Source organism: Anthonomus grandis, chromosome 11 (genome assembly GCF_022605725.1).
Source record: "Anthonomus grandis grandis chromosome 11, icAntGran1.3, whole genome shotgun sequence".
NCBI classification, from domain to species: domain Eukaryota; kingdom Metazoa; phylum Arthropoda; class Insecta; order Coleoptera; family Curculionidae; genus Anthonomus; species Anthonomus grandis.
In genome coordinates this window covers 12,083,365-12,109,871 of record NC_065556.1, presented here as the reverse complement: position 1 = coordinate 12,109,871, position 26,507 = coordinate 12,083,365, and the positions used below count along the sequence as shown (strand labels likewise).

The 26,507-nt window shown below is 33.9% G+C and overlaps 1 protein-coding gene across 2 annotated transcripts in view; it reads right to left on the bottom strand.

Annotated features, from left to right (window-relative positions):
- Window positions 1–3,526: 3,526 nt before the first annotated feature.
- LOC126741886 (uncharacterized) overlaps window positions 3,527–26,507 on the bottom strand; it is a 154,377-nt gene continuing 131,396 nt past the window's right edge. The window contains exons 9-12 of one of the 2 annotated variants that reach the window (XM_050448352.1): window positions 10,870–11,065; window positions 10,599–10,811; window positions 4,307–4,537; window positions 3,527–4,251 (exon numbers count right to left, since the gene is read on the bottom strand). In XM_050448352.1, coding sequence (XP_050304309.1) covers window positions 4,103–4,251; window positions 4,307–4,537; window positions 10,599–10,811; window positions 10,870–11,065 — 789 coding nt within the window. In that variant the 3' untranslated portion in view covers window positions 3,527–4,102. Of the gene's footprint in view, window positions 4,252–4,306; window positions 4,538–10,598; window positions 10,812–10,869; window positions 11,066–21,002; window positions 22,121–25,470; window positions 25,682–25,737; window positions 25,951–26,507 lie in introns of those variants that run through there. The other variant, XM_050448351.1, reaches the window with a different exon arrangement.

The following is a 26,507-nucleotide window of genomic DNA, read 5'->3' as shown; positions in this document are numbered from 1 at the left end:
TATGCACGTATTAAATAAGGAAAAAGATATATCGTCTGGTGCATACGATATACCCAAGCGTATCGTCGACAGATCGTTAAAAACTAGGCAATCCGCAAGACAAGAATCAGTCATATCGCGTAATCGTGTCGAATCATAATTTTAGAATCCCAGTACTGGTAAAAAAATTACTTGTCACACATTCAGACGTCACATAGCAGTGAACGTGTTAAACGAGAAAGACTTTCTATACAGATATTCTAGCTTTTTCCTTAGTGTCTATTTGTTAGTAAGTTATATTTAAATAACATATAACTTATTTAATTTTTTTTTATATTTAGGAATATATGCATTTGTAAAGGTTGCATATTAAAGTTCACAAATTTTCGTTTATTTTTGTTTGTTGCGTTTAAGATTAGTGTAAAAATAGCTGTGTGTCGGCTAAATATCGCTTTCTGTGTGATAGTAATAGCAGTAAAATACTGAATAAAACACGATTTATTATTATTACTATTAATATTATTTATCTCTTAAACTTATCGGATATACTAGAGAGTGTAAAAATAGTAAAATCTAGTCTTTAATATATTTTTACTTTGACATACATGAAGTAACATCAAATTTTCTTTATAATAAATTTCTTACTAGTTTTATTATAATTTATTGTGGCATATTGTGGATGTAATTTATTAAATTTTCTCAGATTAGAATCAGTGTCTTACCTATGACTCTTCAGAGCTAGACAACAATTTCTCCACCAACGCTGGCTATTTAGTAAATTTCGTCATCGTAATAGTAGATAGATTAGATTTGTGATCAATTGCTGTTGAAAGTTGCGGCTGTTATGAGGAAAGAACTATCGATGTGATTGGTTTGGTTCGCTATACAAAGTAAGCTACAGTGAGTAGCTTACTTCTTTAAAGAGATCGAATTCTTCATGATTGGATAATAGATTCATATCATAATATATAGGATGGAAAATTATTAAGGTAAAAACACAGCATAAAGAAACCAGCAGTCGCACTTCAATAAAAATACATTGGTTTGAATAAGCGAGTTCGGTGCATGTGTACTAAGGCAGGCGCGGCATATTTGCTTATAGTAGGGATGCCGCTGACACTCGCTACGGTCCACGCGGCTTTTGCCATGGCTAGAGCCGGACTTAAACAGTTTTTTAGATATTATTATCTTGTAAAATGAAAATACCTACATAGTACAAATATTTATTTTTTAATATTAATAAAGTTCATATATTAACAAAATAGTTAAACAAAAATAAACATCGCATTTCTACATCTAACAACGACGATATAGAAGAATACGTGCAGGAAGTTAATTAGGTATGTACCATAAATTTAAGAGACCATTCTTTGAGTAATTTTAATCAAAATCACAAAAGTTTTTATAAAAAACGCTACGCTTTGTAAAAACGCTATCAAAATAGTCACTAAGTACGGCGCTGAACTAGGCGATACACCTATGAACACAGTTCGATAAACAGTGAGCTCGGCATCCGGAGAACATGGCTGCGGCATGGCTAAGGATGCTATTAGTTCGCTTACATTTTCGAGCGGAGTGCGACTGCTGGTTTCTTTATGCTGTGGTAAAAACTAACGTATGATTTTTATTTTTTTACTATTATTACTAGGAAAATTGGAATTTTCCTGTTTATTTTAATTAAATATATACCAAAAATCCGCTCAATGGATGTGTCTTACTGCTAACCAACTATCACTATAAGGAATGACTGTGCCATTACTTCTAGTGATTGCATTTTTATCTGGTATGGCAAATTTCAACTAGTTAAATTTTTTGTGGACTGAATTTTTCAGTACTGGAGAAGACTGCGATCGGAGTCGAAAAGCCTAATGGTAAAGAACTGTTTCCTTTTGTCATCTCACTGGATAAAGTCATCTAGTTATAAATAATTTTTTTATGTTATTATTTTTAATTTGTTTAAAAATAATAGTTTTTAATTATTAGTTTTGGTTAAAGTAATCACCAAGCCTGGTTGATGGGTGGCCTACGTATTTAAAGTTTACCATACACTTCTGTATTCCACGTTTTGGTTTGTAGCTCCTATGAGGAAAACCTTTTAATCATTTTTTTTTAAATCTTTTTAAAAATTTCTTTTTGGATTTGATTACCAACATGAGCTGTTTAACACTTGATATAATTTATCTTGTATTTAGAATAGACATGTAGAGAGGCTGTCGTACATTGACAGACAGAGGGCCTAGCTGCGTATGCCTCATTCTCTCTCATACCAGGTGCTTCCCTCCTTCTCTGAAGAATTCTTCTAACGAGCAAACTCTTGGCAATGCAACAGGTAATGGCGTCTCCTTCCTCGATAACCTGAGTGTCTTAGTGACTACGCAGCCAGATCAGCTGTATCCTACAGTCCTTTGTTCATTTAGTACATTAGACTGCCAGTTCATTTAGTACATTTTATTCTAGCAACCATTTGGAGCTCACCTTATCGGTCGTGACGACCTTGATGCCGACCATTAAAGCAAATTAAGATGGCTGCATTTCCTAAGTAGATTCCGCTGGTATTTGGAGTAATCTGTGTACGAAATAGGCCATCTGTTTACTGTTGTAGGGTTGAAGTCTTTCTTTTATTACTCTCTTGCGATATGAGTGTTTATTACGAAATATCCATATAATTACCATAATTATTTTCCATTAAGAGTAAGGCATAAAAATGTCCCCAATTTTTATGCCACCTGCTACCAAATTCTTAGTACACTAAACATGCTAAAAATCTAGGAACTTACCAGTTCGTGGTTTATCTAGGACATTGCCTGTATGCTCTCGCCAGTTATTCCTACTCTGCCGCTTTGCAGCTGAAGAGCAGGAATAACTTATTCTCTCAAAAGATTAATATATTTCTCTCCATTTATATTGATAAAAAAAGACCAATAATTCAGGTTCCTAAATTGACATGCCGAAACATTAACTTTTAACTGTAATATTTAAAATGATTATTTTCTGTTGAGTAGCCTACCGCAACAGATAGATTGTGATGTCCATAAAGGTAAAAGGATGACGACACGGTAACAAAATACCATCCGCTTTGTTTGGTTTTTGCAACTTATAACATTTAAAATATACGCTTAAAAATATGCCTAACTGTTCACTAAGTTGGTACCTATATGGAAATGTTTAAAATAATCTTGTAATAATCCATATTTTTAATGATTCCCAAAGCCGTAGATTTAATTAGAATTGGTGGATTTTCAAATGAAATGGGCAATCTACCCACTACGTCTTGTTTTTTTTTGTCGAAAATAAATTTACTTAATACGTATAGGCCACTTTCGCTATATTGTGATATGATTCATTGAAATATTATTAAATACTTTATTATTAATCTTAGTCAAGACTTGTTTATATGGAAAAATAATTTTAAGATAAAAAATATTTTATCTCTTTTGAAAAAACCATCTTCCTTCATTAAAAGATCTGCTCATATGGTTCCAATGGTGTATTTTCTTAGACTATAGGACTATTGCTACCAGCGTTTTCTATTAAAAATGCATACGAGTATTATTCCACAGATTTATATTATATAATTATAAATTATTCACATTTAGTTGCCCTCAAAATGTATTTACTTAAGTCTAAATTTATTGTCTAGTATGTACATCTGCCTATTAACCATTGCAAGTAGCAAATGATCTTTTACTACCTACATAAATAAGAATGAAAGTCATAGTTGGCTGAAGTTTGGAAATGGCTGTAAGAAATTAAAATAGTTGCAAGAGATTGTCTTTGGTTTATCTATTATATAAAAAATATCCAGCCTACCGTATGACTACGTCAAACTCACTCACAACTTCGTTAAAAAGAATTAACTGTATGATATGAAAAAATACCGGAAATAATTAATGTCCTTACATGCATTAGTGCTTAGTTAGTTATTCTACATTAAGCATAATATGCTTTTATGGCGACGGTTGAATAAGTAGGTACTACTTTTAATCATCCCCTACATAATAGGCCTAAAAATTTTTCATAAAATTTATAACACTACCCTGAATGTCCTCACATAGAATCACATTTGCTATAAGCAAATATTTTTTCCTAAAATCATTTATAACTACAATAGACATCAGTCGGTTCAGTGTAAAGTGATTGGCGGTAAGTGATGCCCACATTTGGGAAAATTGGGTGGTACTGGTGGTAAATCCTTTTGTGTACCTACGTGGACAATCAAGTCCATACCTATCGTTATGTGGAAGAGGAAATGGCAGTGGAAAAGCCAGTATCCTAAAAAGAAAAGTCAATTTATCGATTTCTACGTTTTTCCTTCTTTGCTTCTTACCTGGATTATCCGCTCTGAATCTAAAAATAACGTATCCATTATTTGGCACAGCAATGGTATCTTTGGATGGAGGTAAGTTAAATTGTCTGTGTAAGAGACCTCTACGATCCAGGTCCAGGGCGTGCTTCAAGTTAATTTTTTTCACATTTTGATCGGGTGATCGACCAATACCAACTACGTTAAATGAATAACCGTGCAAGTGGAAGGGATGGCTCAGGTTTGGCGATTGCACTAAAATTTAATAAAACAGGTTAATGAGCAGTATTATATCAGTTATTTTACAAATTTCAATCATCTTTCAATGAAAGTGATTTTTTCCTAAATTTTAAGTTATTTACTACCCAGTCAAACCAGTCCAAATTGAAAAAGCAAAAAATAAAATAAAGTTCAGTGGCGGCTTGCGGCTTTTTTGAAGTTCCAGTTGCTCTTCAGGCGCACTTATGATTAGATGTATTTGGATGCTTGTTTTTCTTAGATATCTGATTTAAGCTTTATAATTCGCTTTACTTCTTTTGCGTTAATATTTTAGTTAATTTTGGTGTTGTTGTTGTTATCGTTACTGTGATTTTTAAATTGTTTGATTAAAATGGCATTTTGGCGGCCATTTAAAGTCGATGATGCTTCTTCAAAAGCTTTAGAGTTATCTTCTTCTACTCCTGATACATATGCAAGTAATGAGCAAAGCCGATGACTTGAACGTGTAAGTGTTTATGTTCTAAATATGTTTGATTGTCTTCGACGCGAAAATATGGATCACCCGGAAGCAACAATTATAACCCGAATCCAACAATTGACGTTAATATCTCGGTTTACAATTTATCGTGTTGTTAAAGTTGGAGATATTATAGATCTTTCCATAAAGTGGAAGCAGATCAACCAGAAGTTACGAAAAACGACGCGACCAAGGACGCTATTCGACGAATAGTGTATGGTTTTTATGAAGACAACTTAGTATCGACTTTAGAAATGATAAAACACAAACTAAGTTAATATCCAGACTATCATTACAGTATCTTAGAGGCCCTCCGAAGTATTTTTGTGGAAAACGGTTTTAAGCATAAAATACTTCACAATAGGATAATTATAATGGAATCACGGCGTATCGTTGCACTTCGTCAGGAATATTTACAAAATATTAAATACTATTGAGAATTGAATAGAAACATAGTGTATTTAGATAAAACGTGGTTCGATACGCATGACGTTATTAAGTTTGGTTGGGTTGGCAAATCTAATAAATGTGTTTTAAATACGCCTTGCTCATGAGGAAAACGTATAACTATTCTTCATGCTGGTGGAGAAAATGGTTTTATTCCCAATGCACTGCTTATATCTGCTTTTATAAAAAACATTGCGAAATCATCGGCGGATTACCACAAAGATATGACATCAAAATTATTTGAAAAATGGTTCACAGATCAGCTTTTGCTAAATATTCCATCTAACTCTATTATCGTAATGGACAATGTTATGCTGCTCATCATTCCTGAATATTAAATAAAATACCCAATACCAGTTTTAAAAAAGAAGACATTTTAAATTTTATGAAAACTAAAAACACATTCCAGAAAAAGTTCCTACTAAAAAAGATTTACTTCAAACTATTAAAAATTATAATTTCAAGATTGAGTACGTTATTAAGAGTATTTCTACAAGTCATCAACATACTTTACTAAGACTGCCTCCCTATTATTGCTTCTTTAAATCGATTGAACTGGTTTGGGGAACCATAAAAAAACGGCTAAGGAAATTTAATCGCTCGCCTACTCTGAGTGGGGAAGTGATTGAAAACATTTGCCAAGTTGTACAAGACTTTGAGACTAACATATGAAAAAATTGTGTTGAACACGTTATTAAAAAAAGAGAATGAATATGTTACTTTGACCCTCGTGCTACTCATACTAATTCAACCTGATATAAATTCCAGTTCTGAAGAGTCAGACTTTTGAATAACCAGGCCAGCGATGGTAAGTTTATAATTATTTCTTGTATTATTGTAGAACATAAAATTTATGTGCAATTTTTGTGCAATTTTTACGCAAAATCGATTCGTGATTCAACAGATACATGCATTTACATTTCTGGAAAAGTAGGAGTTGAAAAAATTTGAAAATTTGGTCTCTTTTATTTTTAATAAGACACCCTATATTTTACATACCGGGTGGTGCGTCGCCGAGCAGAACATAGGAAATCCCATGTAAATTTTAAGCGGGTCAATTATTGGCTTCCCTGTACATTTTACAGAAAAAATGTAAGATAACTTTTTGAAGAGATCAATCTGGCAAACCCTCGTGCAAAGTTTCAACAAATTTTAATAAGTGAATCCTGAATTATTCAATTACATGTAATTGCAAAATTACCAATTTTTCGGTTCAGGTAAAACCAGACACCAGCCACCAGGAAAAAATTTGTTATAAAGCTTTGTCAAATCTGACGTACAGCCGAATACAAGAAATGTTTTTTTTTTCGTTTCATCAATATCACAACCATACATTCAAAGTAAGACACGTTAACATTACTTTTTTATCTAAACTTTTATTTCATATATTTTTCCTCGATTGAATAATTCTTACTTGTTTTTAAATATCGACTGACACTGATTTATTGATACTTTTCCTCACGTCAGTACACACAATATTCATTTTATTGGTACCCATTTGGTTTTACTTGAACCGAAAATTTACTAATTTTGCAATTACATTTAATTGAATAATTCAAAATTCTCTTATTAAAATTTTTTGGAACTTTGCACAAGGGTTTGCCAGATTGGTCTCTTCAAAAAGTTATGTTACATTTTTTCTGTAAAATGTACAGAGAAGCCAATAAATGATCCCCTTAAAATTTACATGAGATTTCCTATGTTCCGCTCGGCGACGCACCACCCGGTATATCAATTTTGGATTTTACGTCAAATTCTAAGAAATTTAATATATGATATGACATACTTTTATTGAACTGTTTTTAAGTTTTTAATATTATATGATATTAAGCATAGTGGAACAAAGATTTCCTATTTTAACTTTTTAAGACCTGTGAAATATTGTTAATTTTAAATAATCTCAACTGTCAAAAATACTTTTTTTGAAACATGATAGAGAAAAAAAAGATCAGAAAGAAAAGTGAAATTTGTTAAATTTTGGCACCATAGCGTCCATGACTTCTTAAATTCGCCATTAATCTACTAATTTTAAACAATAATTTTAAAAACACCTGGAAAAACAAAAAAATATTGATATAAAATATGTTCAGATTATATTTAGTTGTATTTCAATTTTATATATGGGACGCCACTGACTACTGCAAAACCTCCTGAAATAAAATGTTTTTGCTTTTTCATTTTGGCCTGGTTAAACTATAACTAAGTAGGTATTCAGTATAGAGGGTGGCCCATCAAAAACAGTCCAGCAAGGTTTGAGGCACTCTTAAAAAAAAATTTAAAATACTTTCAACCCCTTGGCGGGGGTTGCAACCACACTCAAAATATTAAATAGGAGTGGGGATCAAGTTATAGCTTATTTTAAAGGTCTTTTTATTCTAGTTGCAAGTCTGAAATTGCTAACTTGAGTTTTTGCAGTATGACAGCTTGTCAAAGATTTTGAAACAATTCCATTGTTTAATACTTTTAGCGCTAGTTTTTAGAGGTTCTTGATTTACAAAATAAAAATGCTCGCACCCGTCAATTTTTGATTTTAGAAAAACTATTTTTGCTTAAATTTTCAACCCCACAACTTCAACCCCTTAGCGGGGGCGACATTCACACTTATTTTTTAAATGTGAAGTGGTATGTTGTGATACATCTTTTGAAAGCCCATTCAATTACAATGGTACTTTGTTTTTTTCAAATTTGAGCTACGCATCGCCAAGCGATGGAATTCTAAACATTTTACTGGATATTTTAAATAAGTAGAGTAAAAAATTGTTTTTAAACTATCAAAAATCAGTCAACAATCCGACTTTATCTTCAGTAAACAAGTTGATGTAAATTAGTTATTTTTGTGCTTTTTTTTTCGATTCGATAAAAATGGTTTATTCTATTGCGGAGAGAGTGGAAATTATTTAATTATACTTTATAAACAACCAATGTGCAAGACTAACGGCAACTTTCTTTAATGAAAAACATGCAGATAAAGAGGTACATTATATACTAGAGTTAGTGGCAAAATTTCGGGAAACTGATTCGGTGACAAATAAAAAACGGAATTATGAAAATCCACATAGTTATAGAAATGAAAATATCCTTCGCCAGTGCTGCTACGAATATTTTCATGCTTTTGAAAAAGAACTGCCATTTACGCTGTCCCAGGCACTAACCTCCGACGATGATTTGTTGAGCGACGATTGATTTTACTAACGGATTGAGTTCCTAGACACTTGAGGTGCATAGTAAGGTCAAACACTGAATTACTACATTGATAGTGACATACGGCGTTCCCTTTAGGGTTCTTACAATAAGCAGTTATCTCTAGTTGTATCTTGCAATATTAGAATTTTTAAACTAAAAGCATCATTTAAGAGAAAATACTCGAAGCTAAAAATGAATTATTAATCATATTCATATTTATGAAAGTGTTGAATAGGTTTTATTGATGTGAACAGTTGCAGCTTAGTCACACAATAGTTTTGCTTCTTTATATTTTTATGAAAGGATGGCCGCGATTCCAATTTGACTTTGGTATTTGCACTTAAAATAATGGATGTTTGTTATTGAGCTACTGACAGAGACAATACTATAGCTCAAAACATATCAAGCCTTAAACTTCATAAGCCTTGGCTTTCGTAGGTGTCTCAAACCATGTAACTAAAGCCGGCTAGGCTAGAGGCTAGAAATTAATAAAAAGGTACAACTCCCATGAATGTAATTTTTTATTTATTCCCGGCAGGTAAAAAATGCATTATTTTTTATCAAGGGCAATAAAACGTAATGTAAAAGTTACATTCGGTAAAAAAGTTACATTTGGGAATAGGACACTTTTTAATATTTTAGTCACATTTGAAAGTTTTTTGTCAAGTTTTTTTGACTATTTACCAGTAACACTAATACAATATAGTGTAATAAAGCCTAAACTTTAACTTTAATAAGTCCAATGAAGATAACACATAAAATACATTTTAAGAGATTTTCACCAAATTAAGAAAAAATTGAACTTTTTGTATATTTAAAATGTCTTTGAACAATAGCTTTTTTATTTTTTGGAATTTTGGCATGTTTATTTTTTTCTGGTAGTGTAGGGATATGCTAGAGGGCTTATTTGATTTTTGTTTCTTTTTACGTTCATTAAAAGAGTAAAAGAGAATAAAATTGTTTTAATTAGTCATTTTTGTACAGAAATTAGTTAATTGTAATTAATGGGCAACAATATTAATATATGGTATTCGCATTCAAAATAATGGTTGTCTGTTATTGAGCCATTGTCAATTTTCGTTTGCATCGGCTTGAAAATCATTGTTAACTGAATAGCGTGCCCAACATGGCATATTAATTAATCGCCCATAGTCTACAAAAAATCAAGTAGAACCATTTTTACTAATACAACTGGAGTGTTTCAACAGATATGAAATGGTTCTACTTCTACATACCTTTATTGCTTGTAGCATTAACGAAAGTAGTGGTATTGTTTAATTGGTTTTGTAGTATGTGTGTATATTTTCCCTGCACTACAGAGTTAATCTCTAGGATGATGCTGACGATTTATTTTTAAGAAGCAAGAATAAGCCAGGTTAACAACGGCGATGTTGATCACAGTTTATTTATATTGTTTCTGAGTTTATATTCAAGGAAATATTGCCTAAATGCGGTTTCGTATCGATGTGGATATCACATCTTAATATAGAACAGATAAAAGTAGTAATGCAAGACAGTTGGCCTTTAGGGAATGTTCCAATAAAATCTTCCGAAAATATTTAAAAATTGCGCTCATGCGATTATTTAAATATTTTTGATTATTCCTGGAATGTTTAAGGATATTTGGAAACATTGTTTAAAAGGTAGAGTGTTATAAGACTTTGCTAATGCTGGATGGGACTTATGTGATGAGTATCTTATAGCCAAAAAAGTCTTTAAGTTAGACGTTATTGCTTGCTATATTTTGAGATTAACTAAACATTCTATTATGCATGACATGTAAGTAAATATATATTTTGTGCCTAACATTTCCAAGTTAAGTACATTTTTAACTATTGGATTAGACGCTACTGTTCAAAAACAAGCCCTCTTTATAACATGGACTCACTTTAGTGAACTAAAGAAATACTACAAACTATTTTTTAAGTCAGGTAATTTAGACCATCTTACCTTCATCTACTAATACTACTTCAACTATGGCATTTAAGGGTATATCGACTTGATGGGTGCATTCACAATTAGGTCCGCAATCTGGTGGTCTGTTGTCTCCATTACAGAACTGATCTGGAGGAATATCGTCGATTTGAGAAACTGGTGGCGACGGAGGAAACGTAAAGGAGATCTCGTCGATTAAACTGATAACATGATCACCACCAACGGCAGCTAAAAAGTAATGCTAGTAAGTTTTAATTTTGATAAGCAAGCCGCATTCTATTATTACCCAAAAATCTATTGTAGGTATGAGGTTTAAACAAATCCTGAGGCTTCCAGAATAAGAACCTAAATGGCAAGAAAATCTTTACATCAGGCCGTTCTTGCAAAATGGCTTCGTCCACTTTTTTGGCATTCGTTAGCTGACTGACGCACACTGCGTCTTTCCTGGGTTTATTACAAATAGCGTCTAGGGGATTCAGAACCTGTTAAGGGTTAGTGCATTGAATATTTGTTATATAGATGCAACATTTTATTTGATACCTCTATAGCTAAAGCATTTAAAATTAAATATAAAAAAAAATTTAGATCGGGACTGTCTTAATTTGTCACTGAATATTTGCTTTAATTCGTTATCACAGATTTCGTATAAAAAAATTGAACCTGAAAACTTATACTTCGCTGCTTAATAATTGTAATTTTTTAAATTTCCATAAATACTATCAACTCTTTCTCAATTAAATTTAATGATCATTTAAATAGGTAGTGTTTCTCAAACACGATAAGACATATTGGAAAGTTTTAATTACCACAATAACTTTCCAATAATTTTTAAAGCGTCCTTTATTATGAAAAACAAATCTCTTCAACTAAAGTTCATTAGACTTATTAAATCGTCTTTTTTGATGCTATAAGCATTGAAAGTTGTTATGGTCAATTAAATATTTCTATGGAAAGATTGTGCATTCCTATTAAAATGCTTTTTAATTCTAAATCAGGTATTAAATTAATGATGGGGCTTTTAAACTAGACTGGATGTTATGTTCTTGTATTAACGTTTCCTATTTGATTATCTTCATTATTGAGAGAACTCCCCAGATTGTGTTTTTTACTAAGAATACCTAGTGGCCAGAAGTTGCCTAGAGTTAATCTTTCCATTTTTCTAATGACTGACTGATTTTTTTGCAAACTTAACCTCCAAACTTAGTGAATAGGGCGTATATGCAAAAACGGATATAGCGCAAGGGTCACTGATCATTTATAGAGTTTTAGTTTATTTTTTGTCTGAATGAATGAATTTTCATACTTATAAATTAACAGTTAAACCATTAAAAATGAGTTGCTTAGCCAAGAAGTATATAGCTTGACTTAAATACTTAATATTAGGTTTTATATATTTTTATAGGAAAAAAACTTCTATTTTAATTCTCTTTAACTAAGTCATTATTATTGCCTTAGGTAATTATTGTCTTTGTAATTATTTCAATACATCATGTTATTCTTTTCCTGAAAGTCTTTAATTCGTATTGCCCTCACATATTTTTTACAAGATCTAGTTTTTATTCTCTGAGTACAGTTTATGGATTTCCTTTATTACTGGATACAGAACACGTATTTTTGAAATGGGCACCCGCACAACTTCTCTGGAGACGCGTGGAAGGTAAGCGAATCTTCCGGAAACGTGCTCGGCCGAGTATATAAGAAGCTGCGTCACCGCTAGGAGGCAAGTTGACAGTTCAGTTCAGAGCATTGGCGTAATATTTAAATCATAAATTGTAATAAATAAGTACGATGTAAATAAATACTTCTTGTAGTCTTTCGTCATCTTGTTTAGTAGTATAAGTGTGTTAATAAATCAGTTTACTATTTTTGTGCATCGAGTGTCTTAATTTAGACCATAATGAACGGGAAAAACTCTAAATTGGTGTCAGGCAATTGGGGTGTAAATTTGACGTCAGTCAATTGGACATTATTGAAGAAAATATATATTCTTGAACTAAAATAAATCGAACTAAAGTGTGTGGAAATGCTAAAGCTGGTAGATTTAAAAGTCGCTAAGCTAAAAAGTGAGTTGGACGAAAGCAACTGCGATACAACGAGAAATAAAGCTCTGACTGGCAGGAGCCGCTTCGTAACTTCGAGGAAAATTCTACCAATCTGGGTAATTCTGTAAAATGAAAAGAAAACTATATCACACTAAGAGGGAATTCTGCCAGGTTGGAAGAAAAAATTTGGAAAAACAGTGTTAATTTAAAAAGGGATTAAAAGAAGAAACTCTGGAAAAATCTTCCTTACTAAAAAAACAAATTCTTTAATTGATTCCGACAAAGAATCTCCTACGACCACCTAGTTTGGTGATGCGTTATAGCCATTCACACCTAGAACATGTGTACTACACGTAGTTAAAAAGTAAGTGCCGAAAATCAGCGGAGACTGGCATATCCAGGAAAGATCACGAACGTTTAGCAGTTCAAGCATTCTTGGATAGACTCCGCGATGGTAAAATAAGAAAGAGCTAATTTCTAGTATATCCACCGAAGCTAGACAAATTTACACGACCCTTTCGAATCTGCCAACAACACGAACAAGGGCCAGGCTCGTGCCTGGCAAAATATTCTAGAAGACGGCGACTTCGAGGAATTTATTAAATGGTAGACTACTGTTATTAGGGAGGTTCATGAAATACATAATCACCAGGACCGGAAGTTGAAATGTTGGACATGTGGCAAAACAAATAACATAAGAAGACCCTGTCCAGAGGACTGCAAACATTGTCAGCGGGCAAAGGAGAAAATGATCAGTTGTTAACCCTAAAACCTTGTGGTGGTGGGGTCGCCGGCGACCAGCACAATGCTCTATTCCCGTCTATATCAATATCATTAGATTCCCGTTGTTGTGCCCCTCCCGGATTTTTAGTGATCTTTTAATAACATAGTGAGACAGTGTGTGTGTTTTGTTTTGATAATTTTGAGTTATTGGGTCTGCGTCGCATATGACGCCACCTTGTATTTTATGATAAAAAAACTAAAGGTCGGTATTATGATTTAGCTCGTATTTTAAAAGGTTTCATGAATTTCTTTTATTGTAGAGGTTAGTAAGTTACTCTTGGATGGAGTCCAAAAAACCTAAATTAGATAACTCTGGAACAGGTTCTGGCACGTATAAAATGAAATGTCCTTTAGGAGATTCTGAACTTAAAAAATATCTGTATGAAGGTGTAAGTGACTATTAAATATCAGAGAGCGAAGAAAGTGAAACCGAAGTTTTTACAGATGTGGATGATGTTGAAAATTACGAGTTTGATGATGTAATTCCAGGTGAAGACAAAAGTTTACATAAGCCGACTGCACAAACAAAACCCATAATTTATTCTAAAAATAAGCGCTTATGGAAAATGGCCGCTTACCAAGAGAAATGAGGAGTAATATTTGCAAGATTTTGAGTTGCGAAGAAACACAACTTTCCATACCAGAACCTTCAGTGGACCCTCTAGGCCGATGTGCATTCTGTCTTTGAAAAAAAAAAACGAAAAACTCGAAACAAATGTGAACACTGCCATAAGGGGGTATGTGCTGAGTAACGTCTTAGTATTTGTGTTGACTGTAAATATTTTTTTATTATTATAAATAAAAATATATGCAATATAAATATGTTTTATTTTTATATTTTACATACAACATGAAAAATATACTACCATTAATATAGGTGTCTTATACGAAGCCACCTTGTGGTTTTTGTTACAATATTTCTACCTTGTGGTTCTACAGTTAAAAATCATTGTCAAGAATATTCCCATAAGGAAGAGGCCAACTTAAGAGGAAATTGCCAAGTATGAGGCAACTTCCTCTTAAATTGCCAATACAACGTGGGAAGTCCCTGAAGGATTGCTATTGACGTTGCCGGTCTGTTTTCTCAATCAGAAGTAGGTCTTAATGGACTACTTTAAGACCTACTTCACATGGTTAGAGACATACCCTCGACTAAACCAAGAAGCCTCCACTGACGCCGACGTTTTAATAAGAGAATGGATCTGATGATTTGGTATACCTTACCTATGAAATTTTAAATCTAGCTCATTCCAGAACATGTATAGGACGCTTGGAATCAAAAAAACGAGGACTATTACAAATGACATGGTTGAACAAATGAATAGAATCATTAATCGGTATTTGGTCAAAGTAGTCTCTAGTCACCAAAGCGACTAGGTTAGGGTTCTTCACTTGGTCTTGCTAGGTTATCGATCGACCACCCATGAAAGCACAATCTGGTTCGAATAGGGATGGGAAGAGAACTCCGTCTCCCATGCGTTCTGAAGTTGCAATCAGTGAGCTGCATAGGAAATGGATGTCATTTTTAGTCAAGTTCGCATTTCCATTTAAGATAGAAGCGATCGAATAAAGGATGCATATGATGTCAATGCCAAAAACCAGAGACACAATAACGGTGACTTGGTCTGGCTCTATGTCCCTAAGAGACAGAGGGATCTATCACGAAAACTTTAAACATCCTGGGATGAGCCATGCAAAGTGCTGCTTACAGAATACAAAAGCCGCCGAGGGGGTAAAGCTCGAGTCATTGACTTTAACCGACTGGCTCATTATGGAAACCACGAAGATGTTGAGCTGCCGCAAATTGACTTTCGATGATTTCATGACCCATCATTGTAATGGCCGAAAGAGTTGGTACTGCGGAACCTGTGAAGTGCAGCAAGACCTATTTACTGCTCCAGCTGAGTAAGCTCTGGACATTGTGTGCTTTTGGATTTACAAATATATGGAGAAATAGCTGAGGTTTTCTGAGAAAGTCATCAGAAGCGAACCTATAAGGTTGTTTGGAACGCTTTGTCTTCTCTAAAGAAAAAATTATTTGCCGAGGATCTGAGGAACCTAGCATTTCCCAAACTAGCATCTGGACTCGATAACCTGGACTGAAGGATGAGTCGCAGCATGTTAGAAGTGATCTTCAGGTCTACAGGCGTGCAAGTTCTAGTGTGCTGTTATATTCCCTAACGTCGTTTTCTGGCGAAAAGCGTTGATTGTTATTTCTACAAGAGGTTCAGTTAACATTCACCATCTTTGTAATCACTTTGGGATGAAATGAGCTTAGGGAAGAGACAGTGAAACGATATTTGCAACGCCGCGAATATTAGCTCTTCTATATCCAGAATGACCAAAATACCGTACATTGACCAACCAAAATAGTACAGTTAATAAAATGAAACTATTTGAAATGAAACTTTTTGAAACAGTAAAATAAGGGGGAGAGGGTGGGGGTCTAAAAAGAAAAATCTTACCATGTAAAAAAATATCTGTTTCAAATATCCTGAATATGTGCGGCTTCAGCAAAGTTTCTTGTCAAATGGTTTATTTAGTGAAACGACATCCGTGAGTGATGTAAAAGTTGACAAATTTCAAATTTTCCAGCGCATCCAAATTGTTACTATGAGAGATTTAAAATTGGTAATCATTCCAAATGCGTTCTATCAGATGTTCTTAATTTAGGACTTCGGTCTGTTTTGCTTTGAACACATACTTTGAATTGAATTTTTCATAACTAAATTTATTGACACTACTTTTATCCAAGCCGTCTTATCCTTAGTTCTGGGCAAAATATCTTTTAGATTATTTGCGAATCTATAAATAATTCGTACATTATCGAGACTATTTCTTAAAGCATTTTCCAATTTAATTTAAAGTGTGCCTAAAAATCCCGGCTTAAATATAAATTTTGAGGGGTGTTGGGGCATGGACTGATCGCCAGAATTTCTTTTTTTTCAATTTATCAATTCGAGAAAAAAAAATTGTGTCAATTTAAACATCTGCACTGGTGCCCAAACTAACATAGGAACACCTAGGACTTGTCTAAAGGTCGCCAGGGAGCTGCAGGTTACACAACTGATCCAGATCAGCTCCGAGGATATCACAGCGGTCTTCCTAGAGTACCGTGTTACCTGTATATCTCGTATACATATACTCGTTACCGTATATCGTACGTCGGAGAACCTTGATGTCTCGAACAAGGGCGCCGAAACTACTTTTGTGAATTGCAACCGAAGGGAAGTAATTGACGTTCCGATGGTGATACGCAACTTTGCAGATAGGGGCAGATCTCAAGACGTCTTTATCGTAAAAGCAGGTTAAAGCTACCGGCTACAGCCTGGCTGAGTTTTATTAACTTATCAGTTTTGACGTCGATCTAATGAAAACATTATAGAGGATGATTGACAAAAAATTAACTGAGATAATTCTGAAGACAATTCTACTCCATAGGAATCATCACGCATATACCAAAGGGAAGTCTACTAAAACTGCTTTACACACCGTAGTTGAAAAAGTAGGACGCCACCAACAATAAGGGTAGAGGTTGCATTAGCTCTTTTCTTTGACGATGAAGGAGGCTTTGATAAGCCGAAACCCAAATGCGAGATTTGTGAGGCCCTACAGGCCAGGAACACCGGCTTCATTGGTTGATTGGATCAGATCAGCGATCAGTGAGAGAGGATTGCCTGCTCATATTTGAGAGATCATCGGGCAGAGATTGAGGTGGATTTCATTCAGGTGGTGTGTAATCACATGCAGGATCGTCCAAAGCTGGTGCGTGAAAACGGGCCTTTCTATTAATCCTGATAAAACAGAGCTCATATTTTTCACGAAAAGGAGGACTCTTTCAGGACTTAGGCCGCCATTAATATACCAGAAACCTCTGCAAATCAAGCAAAAGGTCAAGTACTTAAGCGTGTACTTGAACAGCAAGCTAACTTGGAGTAAACACGTCATTGACGTAGTCCACAAACGGATTGCCATTTTGTGGCAAGTTAAAAGAGTATTTGATAGGTAGTGGAGTATAAATCTTTAGACTTAAAGAGTAATGAACCGCTCGATGTCTGGTGGACGGGAACCAATAAGGTCTCAAATACTCAGAAACTGGCTAGACTAGAAAGTCTGGCTGGTTTCGGCATTACAGGTGCGATGAGAACCACACCAGGTGTAGAGCTGGATATTCTCCTGGGTTTGCCGGAACTCTCACTGTGAATTCTGATGGAAAAGCTGGCATCTTATGTAAAGACTAGCTGAATGCCCGCGGCCTTGCTCGCGAGAAAATAAAAGAAAAGTCGAAGAAGGCCTCCAATAATAGTAAATGCAACCCACAATTGCCACGCCGTTTTTCTTGAGGTCAAGGGGCGCGATTAATATAATATAATTATTATAAAACCGAGACACAAATCTTAAAAATGATTCGTTAGATGCAGAGCGAGCGGTAAGACTGAGTCGAGTCACCTCTCGGGTATCAGTCTCGCATGGACCCGCCTTGTTGTTATGTCTACCAGAATATAAATAATACAGAGGCACTTTTTCAATCGTATTTATTATTCAGTTTTATGCCGCTATGCGATATTTATCATATCGCTAACACCCTTTATCGGTGGAATTTCAAAAAGTTCATTCGTATCCGGGGGCCTACATTATAAAAGAACATTGTTGCAGTAATTATTTTTTTTCTTAAGTTGATGCCTGCGACTCGTTGGTGCGGGCAGTCTCCGTTCAAACTCCGAAGCCACGCCCCCTTAGTTCTCGAGATCACGAGTAACAATTTTCCCATTTTTTACCCCTTATCGGTGGAATTTCGAAAAATCCGTTCTTATCCGGTGCCTACATTATAAAAAGAATCCGTTGGCAAAATTTCACGTTTCTAGCTATTGTAGTTTGGGCTCTGCGATGATGAGTCAGTCAGTCAGGACAAACTCTTTTATATATATAGATAAACGACAGCGCCATATAGCAGCATCAACTGGAGGTAGCAAGGCATCCATCCATCACCAAACGGTAGAAAAGGGAATGCCAATTTTATTGCTGCTCAATGACAGATGATACTGTATGGCTAGAAGATTTCTTTAAGGTCAATATAGCAAGCAGAGAAGAATGGCCTTTACCAAGCCTCGATCTCGAAATGATTTACAAATATTGTATACCGACGGTTCAAGAATGGCACACATATGGCTGTCAGTAGCTGGAGTGTATCGTACCTACTGTTCAAATTCTCTCACCCTGTACAAATTACTACTCGTTTCCTCTAAATTATAATACTTAGAATTTAATATTTATGGCCCCGCGGCTCTTCACAAACGACATACGTTTAGTCCTATTGGTCGGTTTCGAGGCCGCTCCACCACTTGATCGGCAAATCTTGGAAAAAAACACCGAAAATAAGATTGGGTATGTCTGGTCAATTCGGGCAGGGAGTGGCCGTCAAGATTTTAATAGGGCAAGTCACGCGCGCTCTCATCGTTCACCCGCTAAATTGGCACAAGTTTGCCTCTAAATCTCCACTTTTTGTGAAAGAATCTCTCTCTAAAAATCTCTCTTTAAGTAAAATAACTCCCTATCGATCTCTAAAGCCCTATTTCACTAAATTAAATAAGTAGTGACCTAAAACGTTTATGGATGTAAACTTTAAGAATTTATTAATTAGTTTAAGAAGTATTTGCCCGACTGACCGCCGAAGTAAGAGCTGTGTTTTTTTCGGATATTATTATTTCATTAAACGGGTCGAATTTATCAGAACAAATTGTGTGTTGTGATTTCTTCCCCATCCTTTAAATCACCGGATAAATTAAAATAAAAACAAAATCAGTCCCTTTGGAAATACATATAATTTTATAAATTCTCTATCTATTATGTTGGGAAAGGACTTAGAGCCCCCGACACCTACACTGATCGATCTACAAGACAAGCTTTTTCCCTTAAAAGATATTCAATGATTTTTCGAGCTGAGGTGTTCGCCTTTCTGAAGGTGGCTACAAGGAGAGGAGTTCAAGGAATCCCAGAAATAGAAATAATCTTTTACTCTGACAGCCAGGCTCCTTTAAAAGCCATTCAAGCACCCAGGACCAGTTCCAAACTGGTTCAGGAGTACAGGGGTGCTGGACACGTTGGATAGGAAATAGACAGCCTGATTGTGTTGGGTTTCGAGACACAGCTGAGTGGAATACGAATGAGCGAGCATACGAATGCGCCAGGTTCGGATTATCTTTCTCACTGATCAGCCCCGACCCCTACCTTGGACTGAGTAAGAGACATATTTCCCATATCCTGGTCAATTCATTAGCAGGATGAATTGTTTGCTTAGGAATGGTGGCCAGCGATATTGAGGGGGCTTCTGGGTTTGACGGAAAGGGACTTTTAGGCATACCCGCCCGACACTCTCCCCACCGTTACTACTACTACTGCAACAACATATTAGGGCTTTAATAAATCTGAAGATTACTTCTATCATTCTGCGAGATTATCCAGTCTAAGTTACTCAACCCATAGCAAAATCTGCCTTAGAGAATATTAAAGTTTTTGTTTATATTATATTTCATAAAATATATTACATTCTATAGAATATTTAATTCTTTTGTCACTAGGTAAAAGATCTTCCTCAGTTACCATCTGGATTTAATTTGCGCGGTTCATTAGGCTTTCAATACTTTTTTAATACAATTAAAGCTTTACAGATTTTTAATCGTAGAGCCATATCATGTCATTCTCAATACACCTTTTACTTTTAGAATTTACAGCGTAGATATTTTTCATTGAATCGTTAAGGTTTTGAATGGAGATGCGAAGCTACTTCATTCATATTATTATGTAATTCACTAAAATAGCGTTCAATTATTCACTATCCTAAGCTCTCTCTTTATGAGGCTGAATGATATAGGCTATAAAGAATAAATGAAGATGGTAAGACACATCAAAGCCTTCTTCTTTTTTTGCGGTCCATTGCTTGCCATACCTACAATGCATTTTCTGCATCAATCAATCACTTACTATTGATCCAATATAACATTTTTCTATTTTTTCTAGTGCCTTTGTAGTCTAGTGCCTCAAAGTGTCTTTCTGTAACACCATTAGAGATTACTTGCGACTTCTAATTCAAGATTCGGGTGTAATAATTTTTTTTCTTTCTTGCCCTAGTGATCCACAAACCAGTTTACTGCGTAAAAAATGAGAGATATATTGTATAAATTTGCAACGATAATTATTGTTTCAGCACTATTTTATATATAGGATTAGCTTTTTCGAGAAAATTGACATTTTCGTTTTCTCTGTTATGTGTTCATACCTATTTTATAAAATAAAACTTAAAATGTTTATAGAATACTAGTGGAATATCTCAAGAAAATGGTATGTTGTCAGGAACTCAGTTCTGTTCTATATTATATTATTATATCATATTTTTTATGTAAATTTTTATCCTTGTTCGTCAAGTTTAATTATCTAAAAGGATTTTTTACAATACTTACCTATAGTTTTATTTTTATAAACAATTGCAAAATGCATTTTATACAAGAAGCAACTTAATCGTAAATATAAAGCCTTAAAAGCTTTAAGCTTTTAATAAATATATACAGGTTTAGGGCAAAAAAAAACCAACACCAAATGATATTTACATAAATATAGTCACAAATTTATTACTTTAAATACATTGGACTTTTACACTATATTTTATATCAAATCTACAACGATGACTATTTTCATATTCGTCTGGTTTTGTAATAGACTAGGTGGTTCTTTTCCAAAAAATGTACTATGAAGTGCCATTTTTGTGGTATAGATGTGATAAAATTCATATTTATTTACTTCGTTATGTTGGTAACATTTCCAATGACATAATCATAAAATTTCTACTATAACTATAAGAATTTTTACATTAAAGACCTTAGCTTACTTCCTGGAAGAAATAATTTATTTACGAAAGGGTTCATACCTTTAAATCTTTAAATATTTCCCATATTAAAAATATTAACCAAAACATTTTTCTTATTATGAAAAGTATCAAAAAATATTTAAAGATTTTAACTCAAATAATTGATTTATAAGTTTTAGAAAGCACCAATAGTGATAGTTAAAAAAAACAAAAAAAAAACACATAGAAAGAGGTAGAATATCTAAAATTATATATAATAATATGGCGATAAAGACCATTTGGTACAGTACAGATAAATATCAGATAAATAAAAATACATAATATAGGAAAACACTCAATTTAGAATACTGATTTTTCGACATTTTTGGATGGCAAGACTTAATCCAAATATTCAGAATATTAATTTGGTAACTCTACAATATACTAGCAGTTGGTGCAAATAAGATCGTGTAAATATGTTATATTTACAATATTGTGCTAGTAAAAAATTATATACATTGCGTTATTATACCTACCTGAAATAATATACATGAGTAGCATAACCCTGTACATTTTTTCACAAAATATATTAACTCGTAATACTTACCAAACCTTTGACTTGACTCTTATTTACACCAACCTATACTAAAAAGGACCCTTAATCTTAAAAAAAATACTAGGTATTAAGTCTTCATATTTTCGTTGGATCTAAATTGATTCGTGGCGTGTGATCGCCGCAAGTAGGGAAATTCGGTGGCACTGGTGGTATGTCTGCATGTGTACCCACTTGCAGGACCAAATTCATTCCTATAACTATGTGGAACAAGAAGTGACAGTGGAAAAGCCAGAAACCAGGATTGTCTGCTCGGAATCTGAAAAAAAAACATGTTTTTATTTTGTAATTGAGGAAATACTTTGATTTCTAAATTAAATAAAAATTAGTTAAGTGGTGAAACTTATTTTTTGTCCTAGTATACATCAAACGTCCTTTATAATAGGTAATAATAGGTAAGACGTTCATATTCAGTTACATCTTTTTAATTTAATTCTACTTTCTTAATAATAAATTTTTGAAGTAAAACTTCTTTACGCACGCTCGAGTTGAAGAGTAAGCTGGCGAATGCGTTGCGAAAAGTGTGATAGGGCGAGGCGAACGGTAGTTGAGAAGGAGGTATGAGTTCGTGGAGATAGAAAGAGAGAGAGAGTTACGGTTCGTATATTACTGGAGGAGCAAGAGAGACAATATACATACATATATTATATGTACAAATGTATGGAAGGAAAGAAGTTTTACTTTAGTCGTGTGGTCTCAAGGGCACTAATTTTTATGAGAGTTATCGTTTTTAAGATGATTGAATTTCGATTATTTTATGTAGTTTATTTTTTTTGGAAAAAAGTATATAAACAAGTTATGACTTTCACAGAGGAACAACATGTGCCATTACTTTCTATAAAAGTTAGATAAGGCTGATTACATTTTGTAATTTTTTGCATAATTATAATAAAGTTTATAATACAATTATAATTAAGTTTCAAACTCGCGGATTTTCGTCATGGCAAATGTAATGGTTTTTTCTGGTTTTGAAGGTATTGAATTAATATAACTTTGTGACTTATCATAAAAATTCCTATATGATTGTGTATCCAAATTTTGTCTGCGGTAAGGAATTGACGCCAGAACTCTGCTTTATTGCACTTAAACTACGCAAACATCCCGGCATGTTACATTACGTAATGTCTTGTGATATACTGTTTTGTTATTCTTAATATATTTGTTTGTAACTCGTTATCAACATAAAGGGAATGTACTTATCCTTTTACAAAGTAATATTAGAATGTTACGTAAATGGTTTGTTACAGATATGTCGATATAGCACATTTAATGAATACCAAAATATTAATATACCCTTAATGTAACATTTTAATATGTTAATCAACTTTATTACATGAAAATTACGGCTTGCCGCAACTGCCGCATTGCAACCTCAGTTTGACGTTTGAGTGAAATTTACTTGTGGATCGCTATATTTTATGCTTAGTCGTTCTCGGTTCCTGTTCTATGTTTGTATCTATATTTCTGGATTCTTAGACTTTTTGGCCGTAACCGACAAAAAGTGAGAAATTTGAATAACCGACAACTCCTGTCTGTCAGTTCCTAAAAGTTGAGGTTATGTCATATAAAGGTAGGTATTTTCAATTTCGTTTTAAAGCATTTTAGGCATTAGATAGTCTAAGGCTCCAATTTGTTTAAGCCCGAAATTGTTTGAATATTAAGCGATATATCAACTAATAGTTTATTTAATTGTTATAGTACTGATAAAAAATTTTAGTAGAGAATTGTGTATCTGATTTTAATACATAGGTAACGTGCTTATTTATACTTTATACAAATAATATAAAAAGATGAGGTAGGCATGACCTAATGGTTTTAAATCAAAAATGTCTTTTGAGTGAGATTTTTAATTTGTATTTTTAAATGTTTAAATGGCCTAATGGCTAATACCGAACAACCTGTCCCGAGGGAGATAATATAATAATTAACCTTTGAAATAATGTAAATGTTAGTTTTTTTTGTTAAATGTTTGAGCTGTATTAAAAGTCTTGAGGATATATTTTCTGATAAAATAAGAATTTCGCTTTATTTTCTTTAATGTCCTAATAGGTAAAATATTTTTTGTGTGATTCCTTATAAAAACAATAAAATGGTCTATTAATAGATTGAATCATTCAGAGTTACATTGTTACACATTCGTGACATACTGTTGTAATTTACCTATACCATTTTGAAGTAATATTACATTAATGTGTCAGAGCGACTTGCCTTCAATATAACTTTCTATAGCGCAGTCGGAAATTCGGTACTCGCGGGTCTATGTATGTTACACTAGCTAAATGCCCGCGGCGTTGCTCACGTGAAAATAAAAAAAAAAGTCGAAGAAGGCCTCCAATAATAGTAAATGCAACCCACAATACACAAAAATAAAGCCTCGCCTCATAGATAGTACATGCAACCCACAATTGACTCGTTGGTGCGGGTAGTCTCCATTGAAACTCCGAAGCCACGCCCCCTTAGTTCTCGAGGTCACTGGTAACAATTTTCCCATTTTTTACCCCTTATCGGTCGAATTTCGAAAAATCCGTTCTTATCCGGTGCCTACATTATAAAAGGAATCCGTTGGCAAAATTTCACGTTTCTAGCTATTGTAGTTTGGGCTCTGCGATGATGAGTCAGTCAGTCAGGACAAACTCTTTTATATATATAGATTAAAAGTACATCGCACGAGAGGTTTAATAACCCCAATTTTTTTACCGCTTATCGGCAGAATTTCGAAAAATCCGTTCTTATCCGGTGGCTACATTATAAAAGGAACCCGTTGGCAAAATTTCACGTTTCTAGCTATTGTAGTTTGGGCTCTGCGATGATGAGTCAGTCAGTCAGGACAAACTCTTTTATATATATAGATTAAAAGTACATCGCACGAGAAGTTTAATAACCCTAAATTTACAAAACATTACATTACAGCTACATATCTGTGCTAGCTGAGATAGCTCTGAAAATGTTTTTATAGCTTTTACTATCCCTGTTATTTGAATTCTACGTGTGTACAATATCGATCTTCGATTTGTGTAGATGTATTGGCTAAACAAATATTTAATAATCCCATTTACTCAATTTGCTCTATTTCACAAAAGCGGCTGGCATCGACTACAAAATGGCTAAAATTTTGGTGTAATTTGGTTGCTAAGATTGCGGGTACGCTGCCTATCTTTTATTGATAAGTGCTGCCATCTTCACGTTATGGTTTAAAACTTTTCAGATCATCCTTCTATATTTCTTCTTCCCCTAGTTATGGTTTCTGCTGGAAAGGGCAACTAGCCAGCTCATTTGGAAGATTCGGGAAAACCGTTGGGTATGTCCTCTGTTCTTCGAATCGATAATTTTTCACAATTCTTAATTTTGAAATGCATGCATGCATGCACGTTTTTCCCGAGATGCATCTGGCCCAGTTACCGGCGTGAATACACCCTTGTATATTTAACTCTATTATGATTTCTAATCTAGATAAAAGTTCTTGCGACTTTTAAATGCATATTGAAATATTTGCAATTAGATATAAATATTTTTAATAAAATATGAAAGGTTATATATAGGCAAAATGCATTAACTTAATTTTTCCTTATATATAGAAAAAACTTAATAAATTAATATAAAATAACATACCTGAAGATTACGTATCCATTGTTTGGTACAGCAATGGTGTCTTTACCGGGTGGCAGATCAAAGTGCCTATGCAACAGACCTCTCCGATCCAGATCCAAAGCGTGTTTTAAGTTAATTTTCTTGACACTTGTGTCAGGTGAGCGACCAATACCGACCACATTAAAAGCATAACCGTGCAAATGGAACGGATGGGATAAGTTCGGTTGTTGAACTAAAATAATTAAAAATATTTTTCAAATGTTCCAATAATTATTATCTAGATGTTACCTTCATCAACCAGAACAACTTCGACAATCGCATTTAATGGAATATCAATTTTGTGGGTACACATGCAGTTAGGTCCACAATTGGGTGGTCTGTTATCTCCATTACAGAATTGCTCGGGGTCAATTTCATCGTACTGAGATAGAAGCGGAGCTGGCGCAGCCATGTACGAGATTTCGTCGATTAAACTGATTACGTGGTCTCCGTTTGGCGCAACTAAAAATATTTGTTTTGTTCTCAAGACAATCTGATAAAACACCTAAAAGAATATGGGTACGAAAAGTCACAGCGCTCCGAGTGATAATCATGCACAATTTACTACACACGACCCGCCAAAGGTGGCTTTAACGTGTGCCAATTTGTGGAACTAGATTACTATCTCAAGGGTAATAATATTGATGAATATGTGCACGTTGACCTAATGATTTCATAAGCGATAATCGCGAGAATGGACTGTGTAATTTGTGTAACTGTAATAATCGTTTAATGTGCTAATAGTTTTGGCACTCCCTTAGAGTAATTATTTTTTGGTCTCTTATGGTAACTTGCATGGCTTAAATTTATGCCAAACCAAATATGATCTTAATAGTATAGGAACTTCATGTTGCGGTCCAGTTTTTTACGCGTTGCAGTAAGTGGGACAGTAGTCATAATAGTAAACATTTTTGGCATATTTGTCTTTAATGGAAGCGTTAATTAAAAAAGTAATTGAGCTATGACGCTTGCCAAATATTGTAAAGATGATATAATTATTTCACGCGTGATCTTTTTAG